The sequence below is a fragment of the Leptonychotes weddellii genome, chromosome X, assembly GCF_054177405.1.
Source record: "Leptonychotes weddellii isolate Sample4059 chromosome X, ASM5417740v2, whole genome shotgun sequence".
Lineage (NCBI taxonomy): Eukaryota > Metazoa > Chordata > Mammalia > Carnivora > Phocidae > Leptonychotes > Leptonychotes weddellii.
Genome location: NC_138385.1, coordinates 55,044,793 through 55,065,309, shown reverse-complemented (window position 1 = coordinate 55,065,309; position 20,517 = coordinate 55,044,793). Strand labels below are relative to the sequence as shown.

The 20,517-nt window shown below is 36.7% G+C and overlaps 1 protein-coding gene and 1 pseudogene across 2 annotated transcripts in view; one reads left to right on the top strand and one right to left on the bottom strand.

Annotated features, from left to right (window-relative positions):
- ZDHHC15 (zDHHC palmitoyltransferase 15) overlaps positions 1-20,517 on the bottom strand; it is a 123,796-nt gene that overhangs the window by 87,493 nt on the left and 15,786 nt on the right. The window contains exons 2-3 of one of the 2 annotated variants that reach the window (XM_081808628.1): positions 9,974-10,028; positions 5,224-5,250 (exon numbers count right to left, since the gene is read on the bottom strand). In XM_081808628.1, coding sequence (XP_081664754.1) covers positions 5,224-5,250; position 9,974 — 28 coding nt within the window. In that variant the 5' untranslated portion in view covers positions 9,975-10,028. The remainder of the gene's footprint in view (positions 1-5,223; positions 5,251-9,973; positions 10,029-20,517) is intronic. The other variant, XM_081808627.1, reaches the window with a different exon arrangement.
- LOC102746612 (small nuclear ribonucleoprotein Sm D2 pseudogene) lies at positions 17,238-17,585 on the top strand (annotated as a pseudogene).

Here is a 20,517-nt window from a genome sequence, read left to right as displayed (position 1 = left end):
TTGCAATGATGTGGATGGAGCTAAGAGTGCATTATGCTAAGCAAAATAAGTCATTCAGAGAAAGACAAATACCATATGATTTCACTCATATGTGGAATTTAAGAAACAAAACTGATGAACATAGGGGAAAAAAAGAGAGAGGCAAAGCATAAAACAGACTCAACTATAGAGAACAAACTGAGGGTTGCTGGAAGGGAGGTGGGCAGGGGGATGGTTTAAACAGATGATGGGTATTAAGGAGGGCACCTGTTGAGATGAGCCCTAGTTGTTGTATATAAGTGATGAATCACTAAATTCTACATCTGAAACTAATATTACACTGTATGTTAACTAACTGGAATTTAAATAAAAACTTGAAACAAACAATCATACATTATCACCACAAAAGACCCCAAATAGACAAAATAATCTTGAAAAACAAAACTGGAGGTATCACAATTCCAGACTTCAAGTTATATTATAAAGCTGTAGTAATAAGTATGGTACTGGCACAAAAATAGACACACAGATCAATAGAACAGAATAGAAAGCCCAGAATTAAACCTGCAATTATGTGGTTAATTAATCTTTTTTTTTTTTTAAAGATTTTATTTATTTATTTGAGAGAGAGAGAATGAGAGAGAGCACATGAGAGGGGGGAGGGTCAGAGGGAGAAGCAGACTCCCCGCCGAGCAGGGAGCCCAATGCGGGACTCGATCCCGGGACTCCAGGATCATGACCTGAGCCGAAGGCAGTCGCTCAACCAACTGAGCCGCCCAGGCGCCCCTGTGGTCAATTAATCTTTAACAAAGCAGGAAAGAATATTCAAAAAGAAGAGAGATAAACCAAGAAACAGTGTCTTAACTATAGAGAACAAACTGATGGTTACCAGAGAGGAGGTATGAGTGGGGATTGGTCAAATAGTTGATAAAAGAAAAAAAATCATACATTGTGGTAACATAATCTAAAGAATTCAAATCCCGGTAACTGGATTGATGCTACTAGGAAGGCTCTGAACCGAGTTGAGCTTACAAATGACACTCCACACTGGTGTGATTGAATTCACTGATAATATACAAAAAATGAAGATACAGAACTTTGGACACTAGATAAAACAGCAATTGAGCATCAAGTTTCTCATTAAGGAGCTTAACTAAGCAAATAAGGGAGCTATAGATTGAAAAGTAAAAGACAAGTGCAGGTTTACTTAAGAGTATGAACTTTGAAGTCAGTTATGGGTTTGAATTCTCCCACTTACTAGCTAGATGACCTGGGATAATTTAGTTAACCTTTCTAAATTTCAGTTTCTTTCACAATAAAATGGACATAAGAGTGTCTATATCACTGTCTTTATGTAAATACTGAAGGACTTAATGTACATATAATACTTAGCAGGGTACCCAGCACAATAAATAATAGTTTCCAATAATAACATAATTGTCATTATTCTTATTATAATAGAGCATAAGTAAAGCCCCAGCCCAACTTGTTTTGAAAGTGTATTGTGGAAAATTATGTTTATTATATATATATATATATATATATATATATATATATATATATATATGTATGTGTGTGTGTGTGTGTATATATATATATATATATATATATACATAGAGCGATCTCTGACCTAAGGAACCATATTGAGAATAACAGACAACTCAAGACTTGTTTTAAGTCTATAATAATAGTAGCAAATATTTGTTGAGCCATAGTATGGCTTTACTTACTTTGCATGCATTAACTCATTAAATTTTCATAGTAACTCTATGAAATAGGTAGTATTAGTATTTCTATTCCACAAATGATAAAGTAGACACAAGAAGGTTGAATAATTTGCTAGGAAGTAGTGGTGCCAGGACTAGAATTTAGTAAGGATAGCTCCAGAACCCATACTTTTAATTACTATTTTCTACTATCTTCCCATCACTCTACTCTGTGGCCTCTATAGCCAATGCCTCTGTTAAATGATTAATAGCATGAATGCTTATTTGTCAAATGCTTTATCTGCATCTATTGAAATGATCATATAGTTCTTATTCTTTTATTAATGTGGTATATCACACTGATTGATTTGCACATGATGAACCACACTTGTAACCAAGGAATAAATCCCACTTCACCATGAGGAATGATTTTTAAATATATTGTTGGATTTGGTTTGGTAGTATTTTACTGAGGAATTCTGCATCCATGTTCATCAGGAATATTAGCCTCTAGTTCTCTTTTTTAGTGGAGTCCTTAGCTGTCTTTGGTATCAGGGTAATACATTTGAAAAAGTACAACATCCATTCATGATAAAAACACTCAACAAAGTAGGTTAAGAGAAAACATCCCTCAACATTATAAAGGCCATATGTGAAAAACCCACAACTAATATCCTCAATGGGGAAAAACTGAGACCTTTTTCTCTACAGTCAGGAAGAAGACAAGAATGTCCACTCTCACCACTGTTATTTAACATAGTAATGGAAGGGCTAGCCACAGCAATCAAACAACAAAAAGAATTGAAATGCACCCAAATTGGCAAGGAAGAAGTAAAACTTTCACTATTTGCAGATGACATGAAATATTATATAGAAAACCCAAAAGACTCCACCAAAAAACTGCTAGAACTGATATGTGAATTCAGTAAAGTTTCAGGATACAAAATCAACATAGAGAAATCTGTTGCATTTCTATATAGCAATAATGAAGCAGCAGAAGGAGAAATTCAGAAAATAATTCCATTTACAATCGCAACCAAAATAAGAAGATAACTAGGAATAAATCTAACCAGAGAGGTAAAAGACCTGTACTCTGAAAACTAGAAAACACCAATGAAAGAAATTGAAGATGACACAAAGAAATGGAAAAATATTCCATGCTCATGGGTTGGAAGAACAAATATTATTAAAATGTCTATAGTACCCAAAGCCATCTACACATTCAATGCAATGCCTATCAAAATACCACCAGCATTTTTCACAGAGTTATAAGAAACAATCCTAAAATTTGTATGGAACCACAAAAGACCCCAAATAGCCAAAGGAATGTTGAAAAAGAAAACCAAAGCAATGTTGAAAAAGAAAACCAAAGCTGGTGGCATCACAATTCCGGACTTCAAGCTCTATTACAAAGCTGTCATCATCAAGACAGTATGGTACTGGCACAAAAACAGACACATGGATCAATGGAACAGAATAGAGAACCCAGAAATGGACCCTCAACTCCATGGTCAACTAATCTTCAACAAAGCAAGAAAGAATATCCAATGGAAAAAAGACAGTCTGTTCAACAAATGGTGTTGGGAAAACTGGACAGCCACATGCAGAAGAATGAAATTGGACCATTTCCTTACACCATACACAAAAATATACTCAAAATGGATGAAAGACTTAAATGTGAGACAGGAATCCATCAAAATCCTTGAGGACAACACAGGCAGCAACCTCTTCGATTTCGGTCACAGCAACTTCTTCCTAGACACATCACCAAAAGCAAGAGAAGCAAGGGCAAAAATGAACTATTGGAACTTCATCAAGATAAAAAGCTTTTGCACAGCAAAGGAACCAGTCAACAAAACCAAAAGACAACCGACAAAATGGGAGAAGATATTTGCAAATGACATATCAGATAAAGGGCTGGTATCCAAAACATATAAAGAACTTATACAACTCAACACCCCTAAAACAAATGATCCAATTAAGAAATGGGCAGAAGTCATACACAGACATTTCTCCAAAGAAGACATCCAGATGGTCAAAAGACACATGAAAAGATGCTCATCATCACTTATCATCAGGGAAATGCAAATCAAAACTACAATGAGGTATCACCTCACACCTGCCAAATGGCTAAAACCAAAATCACAAGAAAAAACAAGTGTTGGTGAGGGTATGGAGAAAGGGGAACCCTCTTGCATTGTTGGTGGGAATGCAAACTTATGCAGCCACTGTGGAAAATATTATGGGGGTTCCTCAAAAAATTAAAAATAGAACTACTCTATGATACAGTAATTGCACTACTGGGTGTTACCTCAAAAATACAAAAACATCTATTGAAAGGGATACATGCACCCATATGTTTATTGCAGCATTATTTATAACAGCCAAAATTGGAAGCAGCCCAAGTGTGCATTGATGGATGTAAAAGATGTGGTAAATATATACAATCAAATATTACTCAGCTCCAGAAAAAATGAAATCTTGATATGTGCAAATAAATGGATGGAGGTAGAGAGTATAATGCTAAGTGAAGTAAGTTGGTCAGAGAAGGACAAATACCATATGATTTCATGGTGGAATTTAGGAAACAAAACAAGAAAGAAACAGGAAACAAAACAAGTACAGGAAAAAAGATGAAGAGAGACAAACCAAAAAACACTCTTTTAACTATAGAGAACAAACTGGTGGTTACCAGAGGGCAGCTAGTTTGGGGGATGGGTGAAATAGGTGATGGCGATTAATGAGTACACTTATCATGATGAGCACTGAGTAATGTATAAATTGTGAATCACTATATTGTACACCTGAAACTAATAAAATACTCTGTTATGTTAAATATACTCGCATTAAAATAAAAAGAGTAAAAAATAAAAATGTATAATATAAACATTATGTACCTAATTAATTATAACAGTTAATCCCATGAAGTGAGAATTAAAAGTGGCTATATAAAGTGGCTACATAAATACTTATGGTTATGCCTGAAAAAATAACACAAGGTTAAGTGTTAAGACTCATGCTTAGTTTATACATTTTCTAATGGAAAATTCCTCAATCTCTTTACAGTGGTAGTATAAATTGCAGATTAAGCCAGATGGGGGTGAAGAGTGGGGAAGAATATGTAAATATATTGCAACTGTGATGGTGAAGGACTTATCCTTTTATATTTCCTTGTGGGACCCTTATTCCATACCTTTAAGAAGGAATGAATTGTGCAGGAAGGCAAGGTACCTAGGACAACAGTGATGAAGCAAGAGCCTAGGGTCACTATGGCCAACAGCATGATTACCTATGTCTTTCTCTATCATAAATACTGGTAACTTCCAATTCCTGTCCTATAGCCAAAGGGGCCATCGAAAATATGTTCTGCTTTATCTCTGGGTAAGCTCCTGGTATGCCTCCTGAAAAATGCCATCCTAAACTTTCCACTCAATTCAGTATTCCTGGGAAAGTTGCTCAATTTATAGGTTTTTATGTAGTTCACTTTTAGATAGAAAGGATACAATTCTGACCAATACAATTTACAATACTATCTTACCTTTTTCTGCTGGGCTCAAAACAGTCACTGTAAAAAAAAAAGAGAAAGGTCAAAATTAGTGATATTTAAAAACATTTGTATTTTCCTTTTTTAAGATTTATTTATTTGAGAGAGAGAGTGGGAGACGGCGGGGGGGCAGAGGGAGAGAGAGTCTCAAGTAGACTCTGTGCTGAGCACGGAGCCTGATGCAGGGCTTGATCTCATAACCCTAAGATCACGACCTGAGCCGAAACCAAGAGTCAGATGCTTAATCACTGCACCACCCAGGTGCCACAAAACGTCATTTTTCTAATCCTTCTTTCCATAATATCATTTTTGAGCCATGTATTCAGTGGAATAACACTTTAGGAAACAACCAGCCTGCTAAGATGAGGGAAGACAAGGATGATTAAATTCCATCCTTTGCTATCTTTCTTCATCTTAAACCTGACTTAATAAGAATTTGTACTCATTCAACGAATACAGATGTAACCAGATTTTTAAAAATTCCACCAAATGGAAACTCTTGAGCTATATAAGGACTTAAAAGCCAATCAATTAGGAGATGACCATTCACTTTCTCAAAGTATTCACTATAGAACATCTTTAAATACCAAGCTTCTCTTATATATTTAGAGTTAATTTAGTGTGGAGGTTGCATGCCAGCTCTGAAGTCAAACTGCCTGAGTTAAAAACCCAGTTGCACTATTTTGTGACCTTAGGCAGGTTCCTTAACTTCCCTAACATTACCTACCTTACAAGGTTACTTGAGATTCAAACGAGTTAATGCATGTAACTGCTGTTTAACATAGTATCTAGCACAAGGCAAGGATTAAATAAATATTAACACTTCTTATTATATTTGAACTATGAATTTGTAGAATATCAGAACTGGAAGAAACTTTAGCGATTATCAGGTTTATCTGTCTCATTTTACAGCTGGGAAAAAAGGACTAGAGTAGTATTAAATGATTTGTCCAAGGTCACACAGAAAGTTAATGGTAGAGCTAGGAATAGATTCCAGCCTCCAAGGCTTTTTGCATGTACTGTATCTATACCTTCCCCAATCATTCTTTGCTGCCTTATGTGATGTATACATAATTTTTGCTCAGAATGTCATTTTAACAAAGTGAGGCCTGTTAGTCACCACCATCTGTGAGCATTTATACTAGGTGTTAAGGCAAAGTGAAACTATAAGCATGTCTTTCAATCTTGAGAAACTATTGAATTAAGATGGTTTTCAGGGGCGCTTGGATCAGTTGGTTAAGCATCTGACTCTTGATTTTGGCTCAGGTCATGATCTCAGCATCCTGGGATCCAGCCCTGCATTGAGTTCTGCACTGGGTGTGGAGCCTGCTTGAGATTCTCTCTCTGTTTCTCTTCCTCTGCCCCTCCCCCCCACTTGCATGTGCGAGCTCTCTCCCTCTCTCTCTAGAAGATAAAATTTTGTTTTTAACTAAAAAAAGACATAGTTTTCATACACAATGATAAATACTTAAGGTCAGAAAAATGGGGAAAAAAATCCAAACAGAGAATGATACTATATTCTAGGGGCTATTTCCTCAGTTATACTTTCTCTTTCTCTTCATTTCCAGGTCTATTTTTGTTGAGTCTTAAAAATTTATCCTTTTAGGGGCGCCTGGGTGGCTCAGTCATTAAGCGTCTGCCTTCGGCTCAGGTCATGATCCCAGGGTCCTGGGATTGAGCCCCACATCAGGCTCCCTGCTCAGCAGGAAGCCTGCTTCTCCCTCTCCCATTCCCCCTGCTTGTGTTCCCTCTCTCACTATGTCTGTCTCTGTCAAATAAATAAATAAATCTTTAAAAAAATTTATTCTTTTAATAATCATTTGGGTGAAATTTGTTAAAACTATTCTATTTTGTTTGTGCAAAAATCTAATCAGGTAATGCCCTCTTTTTTATAATACACCTGCCTGGAGATGGATACTAACTTTCTTTTTTCCTTTCCAGTTAAAAAAATCCTGGTTAAGAATGAATGAAAGAAGCACACACTCTACTTTGACAGTATAAATGAAAATGGAAACAAGAAGCCTTGGTGGATCAACCTAGGATTCATGGTTTTGCATATACATGTTGCATGACTGAATCAGTTGAACTAGGCTCTGAACTGGGTTAATAACATCTCCTTAAAATAGAGTGGGGGAGAGCAGAGTTGCTTGGAGACTAATCTTAATAAAGAGTGGCTAACAAATTGCTATTTGGTATATCTCTTTCTATCTCTATGGCTGAACAATCACTGGTAAGCAAAAAGCGGAGGTCCTAACTACCATTTGCTTGACCACTTGCTATAGTACTTGTGGGTGAGGGAATGCAATAATTCAGTGCTTTGAAGATGTTGGAACGAGACAATGTGTATACAGAAAAATGAGTGGAAACCAGTAAAGTTTCCAGGTGGAGAACAGCTATCTTTACATAATTTTATGTCTATCATGGTGCAAGTGGGATTGGTTTATATGATCAAGAACAGTGGCCAGAAGTAGAATCCATGGGTAAAAGCTACACGTCAACACATTTTAGCTCAATATAAGAAAAAAAAAGATTTTGATGATGGTGATGATGACAGTGACAACTATGACAATGATGGATTGGCAGCATTGGAAAGGACTGAGTTTCCCATTACACACACTTGGAAATGTTGTAGAGGACATTTACACATTAGTTAGACAGTGGACTTGACTTTTAAAGTTCCTTATATTCCTGAAATCTGTAAGGATTTCAATAAGCCTAAGGGAAAAAATATTTTCTTGCAAAATTCCCTGTTGGAAGTTACATACTTCTGAAGAAAAAAAGAAGGGCCTTTACTATAAAACATTGGGGCATTTATTTTGGCAGTTCTGCTTTTCCCTTAGTGATCTTTGTAATATTGCCTTTTTCACTATTAAAGGAAGAGACTAAGAATATGTCAGTCATATTTAAAAAGAAAATGTTATTGCTTGTGATGTTTAATTTTATGTGTCAACTTGACTAGGCTAAGGGATGCCCAGATAGCTGATAAAACATTATTTCTGGGTGTGTCAGTGAGAGTATTTCTGGAAGAGATTAGCATTTAAAGCAGTAGAAAATAAAGATCACCCTCACCAATTTAGCGTGAGCATCATTCAATCCTTTGAGGGCCTGAAAAGAACAAAAATGTAGAGGAAAGGCAAATTTGTTGTCTGACTGACCTCAAACATCTATCTTCTTTTGCAATCAGACATTGGTACTCCTGGTTCTCAGGCCTTTGAACTTGGACTAAAACGTACACCATTGGTTCCCCTGGTTCTCAGGCCTTCAGATTTGTACTGAAATTACACCACTGGCTTTCCTGGGCCTCCAGCTTGCATAAGACAGATCATGTGACTTAACCTCAGTAATCACATAAGCTAAGCCCTTGTAATAAATCCCTTTTTAAATATTTATGTATATTTTATTGGTCTTGTTTCTTTAAGGAACTCTAATAGACTGCTACAACATGGATGAAGCTCAAAAACATGCACAGTGAAGAAGCCACATACAGAAGACTGTATATATTGTACAATTCCATTTGTATGCATGTCTAGAAAAGGTAAGTTTTAGAAAGAGAAAGCAGATCAGTGGTTGCCTAGGGCTAGAGGTGAAAGTGAGGTGCTGCAAATGGACAAGAAGAAACTTCTGGGGGTGACAGAAATGTTTTGTAACTATACCAGGTGATGGTTGTACAATTCTATACATTTATGAAAATCACTGAACTACATACCTACAATGGGTGGGTTTTATGGTATGTAATTTATACTTTAATAAAGCTGTTTAAAAATAATAAATAAAATGAAAATGTTACAAGAGTCATTATAAACTTTTACAAAATTAATCTTTTATCATGAATCTCTTGGATAAGTGTACACTTAGTCATTCTATGGGTAACTTGTCATGCATGAATGTATAGTGAAGTGGTGATATGTGTAATTATACACCTGCTTTGTTCCTTCAAATTTTAGCTCACTACTGGGAAGTTAAGTACTTGGAGTTATCATCAAATAGATTTTTGCACTGTTTCTCCTTTTATCTTTCACCTAATTACTGATCCTTTGCAATTAGGTATGGAGAAAAGGTATGGAAATGTGGAGTACATGCAAGGACATTTCATCACAGATAATTAGTGTTAAAAACAAAGCATATTTCATAAGTTCCTTTAAGTAAATGCACATTGTAGGGTTCCCAAAAGGGGAATGTTAGAATAATCTTAATTTGAGGCTAGATGGAGATGGTCAACAAATGTAGTAGAAAGGACATGGAAGAAATTCTACAACAGTGCTGACCAATAAAAATATAATACAAGCCATGTAATTTATTGTTCTAGTAAGAACATTTCAAAAATTTAAAAAATACCAAGTGAAGTTAACTAATAATAACTAATAAATACTTTTAGTCCAATATATCAAAAACATAGTTTCAACATGTTATGCACATAAAATTATTAATATTTTACATTCTTCTTTTTGTATGAAATTTTTGAAAGCTGGTGTGTACATTAAGCTTCAGCACATCTCAATTCAGATGCCATTTTTCAAGTGTTTAATAGCCACATGTGGCTAGTGGCTACCAAATTAGATAGTAAAGCTCAAAAGGACTTGTAAAAGGAAAGGGGGAAGGTTGAAAATATGAGTCTATTGAGATGAATGTTCACTCACAATATGAAGTTCTCTTTTAATTAATGACTCATTTGGGAGGGGAGTTTATTGTAGTGATGTATTACATTTACTTTGGCATGTACTCATATTGTGGCTCTGCCACTTACTTGTTCTGTGGCCCTAGGCAAATTGTTTAATCTCTCTGGGCCTCAGTTTCTTCACCTGTAAAATGAGGATAAAATGTTGTTATAGAAATTAAATGATAAAATATGTGTAAAGTGCTTTTGGTGTCTGGTATATAATAAGTACTTAATTATTGTCAGCTATTTATTATTCTTCTGAGAAAGGTAAGCCTTTCACTAAGATTAGGTTTTAGAATAGTTCAGGATAAAATAAGTCTTATTTAAAAATGTTGTTTATCATAGCAATCCCAAAGTTTCATATGATGGTTTTAAAAATAATGTATTCAATGTCAAAATGAATATATTTGATACCTACTTTTTCCATTAGATGTTTCTTAGACTTTAGGTTAGGAGAGAGAATAGAATTTAAAATGGAGAACCTAGATACATTCTCATTATGTTCTGCTTGTTGAGAGCAAACTAACCACACCAGGTTTCATTTACTCCTCTGAAAAAGTTACTCATACTAGCCATTCTTTTACTTTTTAGGCAGCCATTCTCAAATCGGGTGATTTCAATACCCACTTGGGAACTAATAACAATATAGATTATAGGGCCCTCTTCATATAACAAATCTCTGGGTGAAGGTACAGGAATTTGTACTTAAAAAACTCAGTACATGATTCTGATTATCAGCTAGGTATAAGAACTACTGGAGTTATTTTAGATGTTTGGTTTGATATCTTAGTAGTCAGGTGTGATACATTTAACTGTTTTGTATATGGGAGACTTACAAAACTATTTTAGATATGAGAATACCATAATTCACATAGGTTTAAATGGGTAACTTTTACTTCTTCAGAAACTTGGTTTCCAGAAAATATCCCTTCTGGGTTTTTGCCTTATTAGTGTTCATTTCTTTTGACTCTTTTTGAAGGATTTCTAGCTTCTGAGTAGAATTATTTCCTGGACCTTTTTAAATCTCAAATTGGACACTGTTGATCACCAAAAATAGCAGAGTAGGGAATTCCAGGGTTTTGTCTTACCCCAAGAAGTTATAAATGAAGTGGCAAAAACTGTTAGAATCAACTTCTGCAGAATTCTGTAATTTAATAAAAAATGTACAACAATCAAGAGGGTACAGTTAGTGAAGAAAGGAGCTGTTGCTTTTTGGTAAGAGAATGCTGTGACATTTTAAATTTCCTCTTACCATTCTTCACATCCAAGATCAGAAGGGGCTGTGAGAATAGCCTGGTGAAGGTTTACAAATGCCAGAGGTAGCAATACAGACCTTATTATCAAAGAATTGTGGTTTTGAGTCTTGATGGTCTGACAGCTCCTTCAAAGACCAACACAAAGGTTTTCCTGTATATCTGACTCAGAGCATTCCCAGGCCTGAGGCACCTTCTTGGGTGGCCTTTGCTGAAAATATTTATAGGCACAGGTATTGAATGCAGCAGCCTGGGGCAAAAGACAACACTTGAGACAGGCAATTAACAGAATAAAAAGCATGGGAATGAAGAGATCAACAAAACAGATAGGTGGGAGAATGAGTGTTTAAAATCTACCCTGTGTACCATGGAATTAAGAAGGGTACACACATGCAGGGTGGAATGTATGCTCAGAAAATGTCAGAGAAGACCCTAAGCTTTCACTCTCAGGCATTTAAAAAGTAGGGAAAGGCTAAAGCAGACTTGTAAACTGCATGGAAGGAGTTAAAAGAGTAAAGGACTGCCCCAACACAGAGCTAATCTGCAAAGGCTGGGAAAGTATATTTTTCTTCTTTTCTATTTCTGACTCCAGGCACTCAAAAAGCCTTTATTAAACAACTAACTGATGATAGGGTTAAGAAACAAAGACTTTAGAGACCACATATAACAAAGAATACATTCTCCAATATAGAAAAATCACTAAAGAAGCAAACAAAACCAATTTACAACAGGCAGCAAAAACAAACCCTAGAGAGGTAGAGAATCTAATTTGTAGAGTTATACTTTATAATATTCTAAATGTATATTTTTCAACAACAAAAAATTACAGGACATACAAAGAAACAAAACAGTATAGCTTATTAATAGGAAAAAGTAAATTAATAGAAATTGTCAAGGAAGCCTAGCCAATAACTTACTAGACAAAGACTTTAAATGCACTGTCTTAAATATGCTCAAAGAGCTAAAAGAAACTGTATAAAGAACTAAAAAGATCAGAAGAATAAAAATAGAATATATAAATGAAGAGATACAAAATAGAAAAAGGAACCAAATAGAGATCCTAGAGATGAAAAGGACAATCAAGAAATGAAAAATTTACTAAAGGGATCCAACAGCAGATTTAAGCAGGCAGAAGAATCGGTGATTGGCTTAAATTATCCAGTCTGAAGAGCAAAATGAGAAAGTGAAAGAAAAATGAACAAAGCATATGAGACTTGTAGCACACTGTCAAAAATACTATCGTATTCATAATGGGAGTTTAGAAAGAGAGAAGAAAAAGGGGGAGCAAAGAATATTTGAAGAAATGATGACTAAAAACTCTACAAATTTGTTAAAAGACATGAAACTAAACATCCAGGAAGCTCAATAAACTACACATAGTATAAACTAAAGGATATCCACATCAGACACATTATAATCAAAGTGACAAAACCAAAGACAAAGGAAACATCTTGAAAGCAGGAAAAGATAAGCAACTTCACATATAAAAATAATAAGATTAACATCTGATTTCTCCTTGGAAACCATGGAGGCCAGAAGGCAGTGAGATGTCATATTTAAAGTGTCGAAAGAAAAATATCTATCAACCAAGAATTTGATAACTTACAAAACTATCCTTCAAAAAATGAAGGATAAAATAAGACATTTACAGATAAACAAAAAATGATAGAGTTCATAACTGGTAGAAGCGTCCTTCAAGAAATGACAGAGTTCAGTGGGACCTGTGAGCAGATCTCTGGACACTAAAAGCTGGCCCACCACCAACTCCCTAGTCTAGGTTACAAATGCCCTTAAACATCTCTGCAATAACAAATGGGGGAGCTTTGGGAGCAACTGTGAGATGTCTGAGCAGAACTTATTTCAAAAGCTCTCACTAATGATGGATCCCCGTCTGGTGGTCTCGAAGGAGGAGAAGGGAGAGCCACTGCAGTGCCAGAGACCAACAGACCTATCTCTGTACAAAGCTTTGGATTTCTGAGGAAGAGCTTAGAAACTTGTCTTCAGAAGATGATTTCACAACCAGGTATTTGAAGATCATGTGATGCTGACATATCTCATGTTCTCAGGACTTTATATCAGGTTAGGTCACACTCTCTATGAAGGCCTTTTAAAAATAAATGTTTTGCCAAAACAAACAAACCAACAGACTCTTAAGTAAGAGAACAAAGTGGTGGTTGCCAGAGATGGCTGTGGGGGAAAGGGTGAAATAAGTAAAGGGGATAAAAAGGTACACACTTCATTATAAAATAAATATGTCAAGTGGATGAAAAGTACAGCATAAGGAATATAATCAATAATACTGTAACACTGTTTTATGGTGACAGATGGGTGACTACACTTACCTTGGTGAGCACTAAATAATGTACAGAACTGTCGAATCACTATGTTGTACACCTGAAACTAATGTAACATTGTATGTCATTTACACTTCAACAATAAATTCTTAAAAATAGATGTTTTGTCAAAAAAAAAAAAAAGAAAGAAATGACAGAGTTCTGGGCGCCTGGGTGGCTCAGTTGGTTAAGCGACTGCCTTCGGCTCAGGTCATGATCCTGGAGTCCCGGGATCGAGTCCCGCATTGGGCTCCCTGCTCTGCAGGGAGTCTGCTTCTCCCTCTGACCCTCCCCCCTCTCATGTGCTCTCTCTCTCATTCTCTCTGTCTCAAATAAATAAATAAAATCTTTAAAAAAAAAAAAAAAGAAATGACAGAGTTCTGCAGGAAGAAATGAAAGGGCACTAACTATAACTGAAGCCATTAAAAGAAATCAAGAATACTGGTAAAAGTAACTACATAGGTAAATATAAAAGCTATTAGTATTGCATTTTTGGATTATACTTCTTTTATTTAGTATGGGATTTAAAAGATAAATCCATAAGACAATAATAATAAATCTATGTTAACAGGCACACAATGTATGAAGATGTAATATGGAACAGTTACCAACATAAAGTGGGGACTGGAGCTGAAAAGGAGTAGAGTTTTGTATACTGTTATACTAAGCTGGTATTGATTCAAATTAATTATTTGAACTTAATTATTATAAAGTTAATATGTTAATTGTATTACCAAGGGTAAGCCATAAAAAAACTAATTTCATAGTGCTTCATTATATACAGAGAATTGAAATGGGTGCATTGAAAAAATCAATTAAAAAATAAGGATAAAAAATAAAAATAAAAAATAACGATGAAGTAAAATGATAACCCATCACTACACATATATTAGAAAGACAAAACTCTAAAATACTAACACTACCATATGCAGATAAGGATGTGGAGAAACAGGAAATCTCATCCATTGCTGGTGGGAATGCAAAATGGTACAGACAATTTGGAAGACAGATTTTTCAAAGACACTGATGTAAATAACAACCAAAAAAGATCTAGGGTAGCTGTACTAATATTAGACAAAAAGACTTTAAATTAAAAATTGATACAAAAGGTAGAGGAGAGAGGGAAGATGGCAGTGGATAAGAGGACTCTAGGCTCGTCTCATCCCATGAACAAAACTAGGTAACTATCAAATAATCTAAACACCCCAGAAATCAACCTGAAGAATGAAAGAACAAACTACACAACTAAAGGGAGAGAAGAGGCCACATCGAAGAAGGTAGGAAGTATGGATATGTGATGTAGAAGAGAAAGGAATTGCAGATATTGCAGAGGGAACAGAGATGTAGTTGTGGAGAAGGTAGAGAGATCGAGGAGCACACAGGAGAATGCACAAGGAGAACATTTCCATAAAAGCCATTGTCTTGGAAAAGGAGAGCAGCTGAATTTCATGAGTTCTTGCAACCAGCAGGGCTTAAAGCCTGGAGTTTTCAAGGTCAGCAGGCTTGGCAAGAAGGCACTGCACTGCTCCTGGAGATAAGGAAAGCAAACACCAGAGCCAGACAGCACAGAAACTAATTTGAAGAACACCTGGTACAAACCAGGGAAGGGGGGGAGGTTATTCGCTCCTCTTTGAGTGCTTCATTGGGAGGCAGCTTTCATAGAGATGGCTCTCTGGGAAGAAAGGACCCGACTAGTGCCATTTCCCTCCCCCACCCATCAGCATAAACACAGATCCACATGCAGGAAGCAACCCAGTGCCAACACTGGCTGCCTAATTTACTAACACCAAGACCCACCCTGCGGCACTCTGGCTGGACTGCCCTTCTCAGTCATGCTTGCCTCAGTCCCAGTGAGACAGACATCTCCCCCAGAAGACAGCACAAACCCCTGACCCCACCACATATCCCAACCAGAGAGTTCTGCAGGACCTCAGTTCTCATGGAAGTGGTGTCAGGTCTCATTTCACAAGCAGACCAGAGCACATCGAGTTAAAACTCACCAGTCAGGCCAGGAACCAAACACTGCACACAAGCAGGCAAGGAGAACCTCTAAAGACGACTGACCTGAAGGATAGAGCAGACAAAACACAACAGCAGAGTGCAAACAGCACACACCAGAGACACTCCCTGAAACATCAGGTCCTGGACACTACACGACCTCTTCTTCATAAGGCCATTACTTTCAGGAGCAGGAGACATAACTGGCTTTTCTAACACAGAGAAGGCAGAGACTTAAACAAAATGCCAAGACAGAGGAATTTATCTCAAATGAAAGAACAAGAGAAGGCCATGGCCAGAGATGTAACCAAAACAGATATAAGTAACATGCCTGATGGAGAATTTAGAGCAACAATCATAAGGATACTCACTGGCCTTCAGAAAACAAATAGAAGACACAAGTGAGACCCGTACCACATAAATAAAAGAGTTAAAAAAGAATCAGTCAGAGATGAAGAATGCAATGAACGAGATTGGAAATAGGCTTGATGCAATGAACAGCAGGCTAGAAGAAGCTGAGGAATGAATTAGTGACCTAGAAGACAAAAGAAAGGAAAATAATGAAGCGGAACAAAAGAGACAAAGAAGAATTATGCAACATGAGAAGAGACTTAGGGAACTGAGTGACTCCATGAAATGTAATAACAATTATATTATAGGAGTCCCAGAAGAAGAAAAAGAAGAGAGAAGAGGGGGCAGAAAATTTATTTGAAGAAATAATAGTTGAAAACTTCCCTAATCTGGGGAAGGAAACAGTCATCTACATCCAGGAGGCACAGAGAACTCCCATCAAAATCTAATAAAAGCAGGCCAACACTGAGACATATTATAATTAAATTTGCAAAATATAGTGATAAAGAAAACATCTTAAAAGCAGCAAGACACAAGAAGTCCTTAACTTACAAGTTAAGACCTCCTAAGGCTAGCTGGAGATTTCTCAACAGAAACTTGGCAAACCAGAAGGGAGTGGGATGATAAATTCAAAGTGCCAAACGGAAAAAATCTGCAGCCAAGAATACTCAATCCACCAAGGCTGTCATTCAGAATAGAAGGAGAAATAAAGAGTTTCTCAGACAAACAAAAACTAAAGGAGTTTGTGACGATTAAACCAGCCCTGCAAGAGAGATTAAAGGGCACTTTGAGCACAAAGGAGAGACCAAAAGTGACAAAGACAAGAAAGGATCAGAGAAAATCTCCAGAAACATTTACAAAACAAGTAATGAAATGGAAACAAATATATATCTATCAATACTTACTTTGAATGTAAGTGGACCAAACACTCCAATCAAAAGACATAGGGCTGGTACCTGGGTGGTGAGGTTGGTTGAGTGTTCAACTCTTGGTTTCAGCTCATGTCATGATCTTGGGGTCATGAGATCGAGCCCTGCATCAGGCTCCATGCTCAGTGCAGAGTCTGCTTGGGATTCTCTCTCCCCTCTCCCTCTGCTCCTCCCTGCTGGTCTCTCTCTCTCTCTCTCAACTAAATAAATAAATCTTTAAAAAAATATATAGGGTGTCAGAATGGATAAAATACAAGACCCATTTATATGCTGTCTACAATAGACACATTTACTCACCTGAAGATTAAAAATGAAGGGATGGAAAAATATTTATTATGCAAATGGACATCAAAAGAAAGCAGGAGTAGCAATATTTATATTGGAAAAACTAGACTTTAAACAAAGACCATAAGAACAGATACAGAAGGCAGAGGCAGAAGCAACATGGACGAGAAAGCACTGGTTTGGGGGCACAGCCTCTACCACCATGAGCCTCTTAAAAAAACCTAAGACTGAGATGACCATGGAGGCACTGCAGGAATGGCAGGAGGAAGAATTAAACATGGGTCCACACTCTGTGCTCACGCAGTAGTGAAGAACAACACCCATGTGCTCCTGAATTGGCATAACAATAAGAAGCTCCTGGGCCATGTGAAAGCCAGTGACAGGCACTGCAACATGGTGGTGGAGAATGTCAAAGAGATGTGGACCAACGTCCCCAAGAATGGCAAGGGCAGGAAGAAATACAAGCCAGTCAACAAAGACCGCTACATCTCCAAAATGTTCCTGACTGGGGACATCATGGCCCTGCAGAACTATCATTGCAGGCAAGTAGGGGTCTCCTCCCCACTGGCAGAATATCCTTGCACATCCTACAAAGACCTGCCTTTGTATTGGGAATAAGAATGTCCTGTGTTTCATCAGTGGCAAAAAAAAAAAGGGCACTATGTCATAATAAAGGGGACGATCCAACAAGAATATCTAACCATGATGAATATTTATGCACCCAACATGGAAGCACCTGAATATATAAAACAATTAATAACAAACATAAAGAAACTCATTGACAGTAACACAATAATAGTAGGGGACTTTAACAACCCATGTACATCAATGGAAAGATCATTTAAACAGAACATCAACAAGGAAACAATGGCTTTGAATGGCACACTGGACCAGATGGACTTAACAGATATATTCACAACATTCCATCCTAAAACAGTAAAATATACATTCTTTTAAAGATTATGGGATATTCTCCAGTATTAATCACATATTGGGTCACAAATAAGGCATCAACTAATACAAAGATTGAAATCCTACCATGAAATTTTTCTGACCACAACACTATGAAACTAGAAGTCAATCACAAGAAAAACTGTGGAAAGACTACAAATACATGGAGGTAAAACAACATGCTACTAAACAATGAATGGGTCAACCAGGAAATCAAAGAAGGAATTAAAGAGTTCAGGGAAACAAATGAAAATGAGAACACAACAGTCAAAACACTTGGGAAGCAAAAAAGCAGTCCTAAGAGGGAAGTATAAGGCAATACAGGCCTAAATCAAGAAGCAAGAAAAACCTGAAATCAGCAACTTAACATTTCACCTAAAGGAGGTAGAAAGAGAACAACAAATGAAGCCTAAATCTAGCAGAAGGAAGGATATAATAAAGATTAGAGCAGAAATAAATGATACAGAAACTAAAACAAAACAAAACAACAAAAAGAGATCAATGAAATCAAGAGCTGGTTCTTTGAAATAATAAAGTTGATAAACCTCTAGCCAGATTTATCAAAAGAAAAGAGAAAGAGCCCAAATGAATAAAATTACAAACGAGAGAAGAGAAAGAACAAAACATCACAGAAATACAAACTATTATAAGAAAATATCATGAAAAGGGGCACCTGGGTGGCTCAGTTGGTTAAGCATCTGCGTTTGCCTCAGGTCATGATCCCAGGGTCCTGGGATGGAGCCCCACGTCAGGCTCTCTGCTCAGCAGGAAGCCTGCTTCTCCCTCTCCCACTCCCCCTGCTTGTGTTCCCTCTCTCGCTGTCTCTCTCTGTCAAATAAATAGATAAAATCTTAAAAAAAAGAAAATATTATGAAAAACCATATGCCAACAAATTAGACAACCTGGAAGAAATGGACAAATTCCTAGAAACATAGAAACTACCAAAACTGAAACAGGAGGAAACAGAAAACTTGAACGACTCATAACTAGCAAAGAAACAGAAATCAAAAAATTCCCAACAAACAAAACGCCAGGGCCAGATGGCTTCCAAGGGGAATTCTAACAAACATTTAAAGAAGAGGTAATATCTATTCTTCACAAACGATTCCAAAAAGTAGAAAAGGAAGGAATACTTCCAAACTCATTCCATGAGGCCAGCATTACCCTGATACCAAAACCAGATAAAGACTCCACTAAAAAAATGACAGGCCAATATCCCTGATGAACATGTATGCAAAAATTCTGAGCAAAATACTAGCAAATCAAATCCAGGAGTACATTAAACAGTCATTCAACATGATCAAGTGGGATTTATTCCTGGGCTGCAAGGGTGGTTCAATATTCCACAAATCAATCAACATGATACACCACATTAATGAAAGAAAAGATAAGAACCACAAGATCATTTCAATAGATGCAGAAGGAGCATTTGACAAAGTACAACATCCATTCATGATAAAAATGCTCAACAAAGTAGGTTTAGCCGGAACATACCTCAACATAATAAAGGCCATATATGAAAAACCCATAGCTAATATCATCCTCAAGGGGGAACGCCTGAGAGCATTTCCTCTACCATCAGGAAGAAGACAGGATGTCCATTCTCACACCTGTTGTTTAACAGAGTAGTGGAAGTCATAGCCACAGCAATCAGACAACAAAAATAAATAAAAGGCATCCAAATCAGAAAGGAAACAGTCAAACTTTCACTATTTTCAGATGACATGATACTCTATATAGAAAACCAAAAACATTCCACCAGAAAATTGTTAGAACTGCTACATGAATTCAGTAAAGTTGTAGGATACAAAATCAACATACAGAAATCTGTTTTATTTCCATACTGTAATAATGAAGCAGCAGAAAGAAAAATCGAAGAATTGATCCCATTTACAATTGCACCCAAAACCATAAAATACCTAGGAATAAACCTATCCAAAGAGGTAAAAGACCTGTACTCTGAAAACTAGAAAACACTGATGAAAGAAATTGAAAATATCACAAAGAAATGGAAAGACATTCCATGCTCATGGATTGGAAGAACAAATACTGTTAAAATGTCTATACTGGATCGTATGGTGGCTCTATTTTCAACTTTTTGAGGAACCTCCATACCGTTTTCCAGAGTGGCTGCACCAGCTTGCAGTCCCACCAACAGTGTAGGAAGGTTCCCCTTTCTCTGCATCCCCACCAACATCTGTCTTTTCCTGACTTTTAGCCATTCTGACTGGTATGAGGTGATATCTCATTGAGGTTTTGATTTGGACTTCCCTGATGCCGAGCGATGTTGAGCACTTTTTCATGTGTCTGTTGGCCATTTGGATGTCTTCTTTGGAAAAACGTCGGTTCATGTCTTCTGCCCATTTCTTGATTGGATCATTTGTTCTTTGGGTGTTGAGTTTAAGAAGTTCTTTATAGATTTTGGATACTAGCCCTTTATCTGATATGTCATTTGCCCCAAAGATACAAATGTAGGGAACTGAAGGGGTACATGCACCCCGATGTTTATAGCAGCAATGTCCACAATAGCC